A 9,238-nucleotide genomic window follows, 5' to 3' on the forward strand; every position below is an offset into this window, starting at 1 on the left:
ACACTGAGGGTTGCGATCCGTTGCCGGACACGGAAAAAAGACAAAAAAAAAAAAGTACAGCTGAAAAATAATAATGAAAAAGAAATACAATTTAAAAAAAAGACTTAACATCTACAAGCTAGGATAAAGAAAGTAAGTAAATTATGAAACAATACAAAATGTCGGAAGTTAGTGGTCTTCAAAGCAAAATGAAAACAATATATATTTGAAAGGGTGACTGAAAACACCTTACTTATCAATAAAAATATAGAAAGATAGGTGCTATGAGATTACCTGGATCTGTGCCCTATTGCCAGCTGTGATATTAGATATTGTCCAGCATGCTTCCTTTTTGATAGATTCCTTTGGGCTACTCAGCAAATGCAATAAACTCTGCAGAGCTGAGCAATTCAAAATTACCTAAAAGGAAAAGTTTGAAAACTTTCTTACTGTATTGTTTCAAGTAAATCTTTAATTCAAAGAACTTATTTTAGGAAAAATATGGGCAAAGAAATACTTTAACATCTCCCCTTGGAATTTTACAAATAAGTAAATTTACATACATAAAAAAGTATTCACTATTAATAAGAATTAGTTTCTTAGATTATCAAACCAGTTTCACTGAACACATTCACAACTGCTAAGACACTATAATGTCAGTATTTATTCACCTTCCTATCCCTACAGCATAAGTCTTCTGGATGGATAAATATATCAAGCGGCCAGAAAATCAGAAATAGATCAGATTTTTAAGTCTTCTGATAACTCTCTACCTGGTAGTCAATGAACCAATACATGCTTAATGAGGGACATCAGGTGCTTCATTAAGCATGTAATATGTGTATATTATAGGATATAAATATAAAAAAGATATGATCTCAGTTATCAAACAACTTACAAAGGTGAGGGATGTAAGACAACTACCCATAAAGGAGACCTACTCTACCAAAAACTAAAATCAGAAAGTTAGAATAATTAAAATAGTATTTGGCAGACTCAAGAATCAATCACTGAACAACAGAATAGATATCTAGTCCCGAAACAAATGCAGCTATTTATAAAGAATTAAGTATGTAATAAAAGTTAATGCTTTCTTTTCTCTAGTGATTGATGGTTTTATTTAATAGTTAGTACTAAAAGAAGAAGCTAAATAGTTGAAAAACATTTTTTCAAAATCAATTCTTAACCTAAACAGTTACCAAAATAAATTTGCAACCAAATAAAAAAAAATATTAAAAAAAAAACCTTTAATAAAACAGAATATCAGAAAATAGCTGATCTGGGGATGGTGAAAGAATTTCCAACCATAAAAACAACAAAATTATAGGAGGAAAATAAAAATTTTTTCATGTCAAAAATTCTTAGAAAATTAAAATGCACATCACACAAATGTGAAAGAGCATTTGCAACAAGTAAGAAGGTTGCTATATTTATTATGTAAATTGAAAGAGAAACTAAAATTTTAATAGGAAATTATCTCACAAGAAAAGAAATGCTAATTAAAATGGAGCCATATTTTGCCTATTAAACATGCTTCAAAAAAGAATAAAACCTGTCGTTAAACAGGTATAATCTTTCTCAAAACAATCTGTCATAAATATCAAGAAGCTTTAACAATCCACAATTTTATACAAATATTCTACCTCGCGGATTTCTGCCCAGAGGAAATTATAAAGATTATAACAGAACGTTAAGTGAACACTATGAAAAGAGCAGTATAGGGCTGGCTAGGTAGCTCAGTTGGTTAGAAGGTGGTGCTGATAACACCAAGGTCAAGGGTTCAGATCCCCATACCGGCCAGCTGCCACAAAAAAAAAAAAGAAAGAAAAAAAAAGAGCAATACAGCAATACAACTATAAATATAAACAGAAAAAAAGACAAGAAGGAAATACAGTAAATCGTTAATATTGATAATATCCCTAGATAGTGGAGCTTTGGGTGACTTTTATATTCTCCACATTTTCTTGCACTTGCTGTTATAGAACAAAAAAATGCTATTCTTATAGTTGAAGAGAAAACAAACCTGAAAAAAAAGATAAGCAATATAAGAGATGTGTCACATGGCAATTTTAAAAATGCCAAAGTGGTCTGGAAAATAAACATGTCAGAAATTAAAAAGAATACTTGGAGAGAAATAGTTAAGAAAAAACTTCATGGAGGGGCCTTGAAACACAGGTAGGATTTCATAAGCAAAGAAGAGGGAGGACAATGCACAAAGACTGGAAAAGAAAAAATGCAGACAGGCTACTATGAAGTACCATAAGAACATAAGGCTATTAAGGAAGGGCTGTATACCCCCAAAATTAATAGGCTAGAAAGAATGAGAGTCAAATCTTAAAGCATAAATTCCTCAGAGTGTTTCAAGGTTCTTTATCTAATAGGCACTAAAACATGTGAACAAGGTTATTTTAGGAAACCTTAAGCTGTAAGGAGGGAGTATATTTAGATGGATAACTGCGTGAATATAGGAAGACAATTTGGGTGGGTACAGTAACAACTTTTGTGTGTGAAAAGACAGGAACCCAAATAAGGTGATCTGATATGTATCTAGTAATCCAAAACAATAAGAATCAAGGAGACCTGATGACTTTTAAACACAGTGCGAGACAAAAAGACAACAAATACAACTGTAAAGTTTCATGTATGGGTGAACAGGAAAGCAGTTGTATCATTAAGTCAAATAAGAAAAAAAAAAATCAAGATTTGGAATTTGTTTTTTGGAGGAAAGAAGATAAACTGTGAGACAATTGTGAGATATGCAAGCAGAAATATTTAAGGCCACTGGAGACATGGTACTAGAACCTGAGAGAGGTCAGGACTAGATGTATAGATTCAGAACTTCATTCCATTCAATGAATATATTTTGAGTCCCTATATATTGTGCCAAGAACTATTATATAGGCACAGAAATGAACAAGATTGACAAAGTCCACCTCTAGAATCTTACAACCTGGTAATTAGACAGTTACAATACAGTATGATAAGCTGTGATGGATGAAATAAAAGAGAAATTTTATGCAAATACAATCAAACATATATATTTTCTTCTCCTCTCCTCATTTGAGATTGCTAAACTAAGCACTGCAAAGGATGAGTAGAGATGAACAGATGAGTGAGGTAGAGGAGAGGGAAGACTCAAGCTGATGTCCAGGTTTCTGGCTTGGGCAACTATTGGTGCCATTCACTGAGATGGCGACATAAGCAGAGATGCAGATATACATGGAGAAATGATTTCCCTTGTGGACAGAATAAATTTAATGTAAACACATTAGAGTTAGAAGACACCTGGGAGAACAAATCCAACCTCCTTAATTATAGAAATTGGAAAAGTGAAGACATTAAATGTCTTGCTGAAAGTCAGAGCTGGTTAAGAAAGAGCTAAGGCTAAAAGCTAATTCCCAATTCTTAATCCATGTACACAAGAGTGATTGTTGAAGTTAGAAATAAGATCTATGAATAAGGCTGAAGGACTGCCCCCTGGAGGATGTTCACAAATAGGAGGAAAACAGGAAAAGTAGCTTGTTAAGGAGAAATAAATGGCCAATGAGGCAGAACCAAAATACTTCAACATCATAGAAGCCTAGGAAGATAACTGAAGACGTTATCAATGCATCTGAGCTATCAGGAAGAAAAATGGCTAGAACAGTCCACTGTGAATGATGAGTCTTGATACAGAAGTTGAATGGAGAAGGGGGTGACATTAGGAACTAGGAGTGAAGAATCTTCCTCACATAGAAGACTTACCATGTACAAAAACAGGAAGCTATCAGAGAAGAAGAGATTAAGATGACAGAGAAAGAGAAAAGATGCTACTAGAGGCTTCTGATACTCACAAAAACCATTTCATGTAGGAGTAGAGGGAAACAAATCTGCGTGACCAGAAGAAAAAGTCATTATCATAGGGGGACCCAAATCGCTACAAGCAACAAGTCAAGGCAGAGATACTAAAGGTACTGAGAGTAGATGCCTAAGCCAACATTTTAAACAGACATCAGTGAAACAAAGTGTTAACTCCCCATAATACAGACTTTCTATAAGTCCATAAAATGGACTTTCTATGTAAATTCTATAACAAACATGATCATGGAGTTCAATGTACTGCTTCTGAAGGAAAAAAAATAGTTACCACTTGTTCATACCTGTGTCTGAATATCATCACCTGTGACAATGTTTCCCACAGCCCGCAAAGCAGGAGAAACCACTTTATAATCATTATGCCTGCAACCATAAAAAGAAATGTTATAGCAAACAGTTCTGTCCTTAGTCTCTTTTTGTTAGGACAAAAATCCAAAAGAAATAATATGTGATAGGATTTTAGAGCAGAAAGATACCTATGGTGGTTTTTAAGGGACCCCGTCATGATGCTGGAATGTTTGGTGTCCCCTATAAAAGATGTCTTTCCCCTTATTTATTATTCATAGAGAAACACTACAAATCTTTCTTAGCTATTTTTCCCAAATATTCCTAACACCTGGTTCCAAGTTTTCCCTCTCATTCTTTAATATAGGTTTCATTTCCTCTTTACTTGGTCTTCTATGGTGGCTGAGATAATGGAGAACAGGTAAGCTTTATACAACACTTTTAAATTTTACAAATTATCTAATTTCACAGAGGTGAAAATGACACATCAACAGTTAACTTGAAAGTGAAAGTCAGATTCACATTTCAGATACTGAACTCTTTCTACTAACCTTAGTAAGTTGCCTTACTGGTTAAGAAAACCACACACAGAGCCTTTTTTATGTATTTGAAGACAGATATTAAGTCCTGATTTCAGGCTAAATAAGTCAATATCCTTTAACCTTCTCCAAAGGTCCTATTTTCTCTCCCCTTTAATAAGAATGATTGTTCTTCTCAAAACCATGCCAATTCCTTCAAATTTATTTTAAGATAAGATAACTAAGAAGAAATGGTTAAAATATATAGCAATCTAGTGACTAAAGAATACAGAGGATTATATTCCAGATTTTGAATGATATACGTCTGACTCTGCAGCATCGTATTGTTTTTAGTTCACAATAGCACTACATTACTGATCTGCATCCAGTCTGTGGCCAGCTATAATTCCAGAGTTTTTTGTATTATGTACATTATACTTATTTAATCCATTTCATATGTCACATTTGGAACAATGTCTCCTTGCATCTACTTTGTGCTTCAATTAAATTTCACATTGCTTGTAATTGTACCATTTTCCCATTATGTTGTCACTCTAATTTTTTCTTCTACAGTGTTATCTAAAAATTTGATTAGCACAGTCTCAAATTATTCCATGAGTAAATCCTCCAATCCATCAAAGGAATTACACAAAGAGATAGAGTAAAATAAGATTCAGTGTCTGACACTAGTCTAGATTAAGCTCTAAACGAGACAGACAGAGTGACCATTTTTAGTGGAAATATGCCTTTTGATGTCCAATGGTTTGATCTCAGGAAATCCAATATGAACTGGAACTAAACAGATCAGAGTTTCCTAAATGTTTTGCTGAATGACTGCTAACAGCAGAGGTGGAAAAGGTTCTTTATAAGCCTCAAAAACAAAAAGATTTGACATCAACATAAATAGACAAGTAACAAAAGACTGTAGTCCAAAGCACAATAAATCAATATAATGTAAAATCAACTAATATTTAAGTATTAGCAACTAGGAAACTAATATAGGAGGAAAAAAGCAGACACTTTCTTAAAGATATCTTACATCAGTAGTTCCACAAGTCTCCTACATACTCCTGCATCAATGACTGCTTGAATTTTATCATTGGGTCCATCTGATAGATATGAGAGGGCCCAGCAGGCATCTGCCAATACATCAGTGTCACTGACAAACAGCAACCAGGAAAGCACATTCAGACAGGGGGAAACCTGTAAAAGAAAGTTGGTATAATTATGAAATACAACAGAATAAAGGCCAGAAGTGAGGTGAGATACTCAAGAAGGCAAGCAAACACACACTTGGCAACTTGTAGGGTGATTTACACTTCTAGAGATGGAATAGAAAGTGGCTAAGTGACATTTCCATCTTTGAGAATGCCGTTAGTGTCCTTGCAGTTTACTTTGATGGGGTAGTCAGAGCCCAAGGAAAATAATTTCAGGAGCAAAGTTTTATATACATCAATTCTTAGACTGAGATTCCTTGTCAAAAGACATACTTTGTAGGGCCGAGCCCGTGGCGCACTCGGGAGAGTGCAGCACTGGGAGCACAGCAGTGCTCCCGCCGCAGGTTTGGATCCTATATAGGGATGACCGGTGTGCTCACAGCGCTCACTGGCTGAGCACGGTGCGGCCGGTCTCAAAAAAGGACGAAAAAAACCAAACAGAAAACAAAAAGACATACTTTGTAGACCAAAGAGGTAAAGGAACTTTCACAAATGCCAAAGCTAGGAAATTCTATATTTTAGATACTTTGTTACAAACAAAAAAATGCTAAGGTTTTAAGATGAAATTGGAACTTTTTATAGGCAGTGAAAAATGATCCCAAATTAAAACAAAAACTACAAAAAACCTCTATTTCTTTTTCTTTTTCTTTTTTTTTTTTGTGAGATCGGCCGCACCGCGCTCAGCCAGTGAGCACACAGGCCATCCCTATATAGGATCCGAACCTGCGGCGCGCCGCACTCTCCCGAGTGCACCACAGGCTCGGCCCAAAACCTCTATTTCTTTACAAATAGAGAAAATTCTAACATTTTAAATTTTATCAAAATTATCTTTCTGTCCACATTAACATTGATTGCTATACTCTCTTAATTGCATTTTTGTGGCCAATTTTCCACAAACATAGTCCTTACCTTTGCAAATTCTGGAGGTGGACTTTTCCCTCTACAGAGATTAGACAAAGCCCATACTGCATTCCGGGTCATGGTTAGGCGGTTTTGCTTTGAAAATAACCTACAAGCATGATGGTACAATGGTAAACTACCCAACAGACAATTAATTCTCTAATGGCATAAGATAAATACTAAACTATTTAATGCTACTGACAAACAGATGTCTTCAAATAGCTTCTCTCCAGGGCAATAAAATTCATTAATTCTAATGTAACTAATTCAGAATTTTGGCCCTGGAATAAATATGGTGCTTGAAGAAACGATCTGAATAAGTTAACAACAAACTACCTGGAATGAAAAATAATAGTTGGAAACCCAAAATAATTCCTGATATGTACTGCTTTCTGAGGAACTTTCCATGTTTTTATTACTCAAAAGAAAAAAAAGAAACTTACTGCAAAAGAGGGGGAAGGATATTGCAGTCTAAGACATAGTCCCTGCACATGGTACTGTCTCCAGCAATGTTGCCAAGAGCCCAGACTGCCTGTAAAAGAATTATTCACTAATGACTGTTGTACAGTTTCATTCCCTCACAGTTCTTTCAAAAAAGATGCCGGCATATCACAATAACACTTTACAAAATTATATCACTATTAATCATATATTATATATGGACATTAACTATTAACACTCCTAAATTCATTCATCAGGGAGTCAAATGAAATAGTTATAGGATTGGAGAGAAGTAAATAATATTTCAAAGTGTACAATAAACAGAAGAAAACATGAACACTCATGGTAGTAAGCTTATTGAAGGAAGGAACCAATTCTTATACTCTTTATCTTAGGAGACTCCATCCTCACCCCTATGTAACATCCCATACAGCCCCTGGTACAGAACAGAGATTCAAATGGCTTAATCAGCTGGTTAAAATTGTATTAAGCAATCAAAATGTGTACAACTTCACTAAATTTTTTTGGTGGGGGGTGACAAATATAATTATCTTGATTGTGATGATGGCACGGGTATATAAGTATGTCAAAACTTATCAAATTGTACACTTTAAAGATATGCAGTTTATTGTATATCAATAATACCTCAATAAACTGTAAATTATACTCATTTAGCAGTGATTTACCCTTTATAAATTTGATAAAAATTCACAGTAATAAAAAGATTCATGTTTTCTGTTTTTTCTGCACAAAAGTGGGAAAGACCTTTTACTTCAATCAGTAGAGATTCCTACACAAAAAGCTCTATCAGTAACTGCTTATGTGGTATAAAAAAGGGTATCTATAGGACTTAAAGAATTTCAGGGTTAGAAGGGAAATGTGATTTTTTCATGTCTAGAAGAAATTCTGCCTACAGTCACTAAGAAACTTTCTAATTGGTTAGGTTTAGATTTCTAGAACATTCCCTGTGACAAACCATGGGTTATCACAGCCAAGTGGTGAAAAGCGTGCCCTGAATATGACTGACAAGAAAAGTTTATTCTTTCATCTGCTTCTCTTTATTTATTTTTTTACCTGTTCCTGGACATCTTCAAACTCTGAGCTGAGTAACTCTATGAAGATGGGCACAGCTCCTGCCTGGATCACAATCCGGGTTTGAAGAGAATTTCCTGAAGCAATATTTGTCAGTACCCAAGCTGATTCAAACTATAAAGATAAAAATAATTTTCATTATCTTATTAGAATTTAAAAGCTTGTTTACTTATAACAAAGTTTTCTGTACATGAAGAAAAGAGTCTGAGATCATTATTTGCATATAACCTATCAGTTGAATACTATATTAACTTTAAAAGAAGAGTTCCCAGAAGAAATACGTCAGCTTAGAGAAATACTCAGGGTGTCTAAAATTTCAGATCAAGGTAGAGCTGGCATGAGATCATAAAAAGAATGAAGGAATGTTTCATATGCTGATAAGGAATAATCTCCCAAGATATAAAATTTTAAAAACCCAAAATGCAAAAAACTGTACATTTATACAGTATCATATTATATTTTCTACAAGGGTTAAAAAGGAATATATGCGTGAATTTACTTATTGCACAGATTATTTCTGGAAGGAGTCATGAGAAATTGTAAATACTTGTTGCCTACATGGAGAGGTCTGGATGACTGAGCAACAAGGATGGGAAAGACACTTCACTGGAAAGTCTTATGTACCTTTTGGCCTTGTACCATGTATATTACCTAGTAAAGAATAAAATTAAGTAATATTTATAGGATGGGCAAAGTGAAATGGGGAAAGGATGTTAGTGTAAAATGTATAAAATATAAGCACAGTGAAAAAGGCAAAACATATTTTAAATGTTAATTAAGTCAAAAGGAGTTAACAGACATACAGTTAATAGAAATGACAACTTCAGAGCATAAGAGTTTTCAATAAATGAGAAGCCTCCAAACGAAGGAAAAAAGATAAGACTTTTTTAGAAGAGCATTCTTTTTTTTTTTTTCCTTTTTGTCTTTTTTCGTGTCCGGCAACGGATCGCA

At 34.2% G+C, this 9,238-nt stretch overlaps 1 protein-coding gene across 1 annotated transcript in view; it reads right to left on the reverse strand.

Annotated features, from left to right (window-relative positions):
* Positions 1–9,238, reverse strand: part of KPNA1 (karyopherin alpha 1 (importin alpha 5)) — a 50,957-nt gene that overhangs the window by 25,310 nt on the left and 16,409 nt on the right. Inside the window, exons 5-10 of the mRNA XM_008586888.1 lie at positions 8,270–8,401; positions 7,198–7,286; positions 6,764–6,863; positions 5,677–5,840; positions 4,119–4,197; positions 274–399 (exon numbers count right to left, since the gene is read on the reverse strand). Of these exons, the coding sequence (XP_008585110.1) occupies positions 274–399; positions 4,119–4,197; positions 5,677–5,840; positions 6,764–6,863; positions 7,198–7,286; positions 8,270–8,401 (690 nt within the window). The remainder of the gene's footprint in view (positions 1–273; positions 400–4,118; positions 4,198–5,676; positions 5,841–6,763; positions 6,864–7,197; positions 7,287–8,269; positions 8,402–9,238) is intronic.

Source organism: Galeopterus variegatus, unplaced genomic scaffold (assembly GCF_000696425.1).
Source record: "Galeopterus variegatus unplaced genomic scaffold, G_variegatus-3.0.2 Scaffold4167, whole genome shotgun sequence".
Classification (NCBI taxonomy): Eukaryota; Metazoa; Chordata; class Mammalia; order Dermoptera; family Cynocephalidae; genus Galeopterus; species Galeopterus variegatus.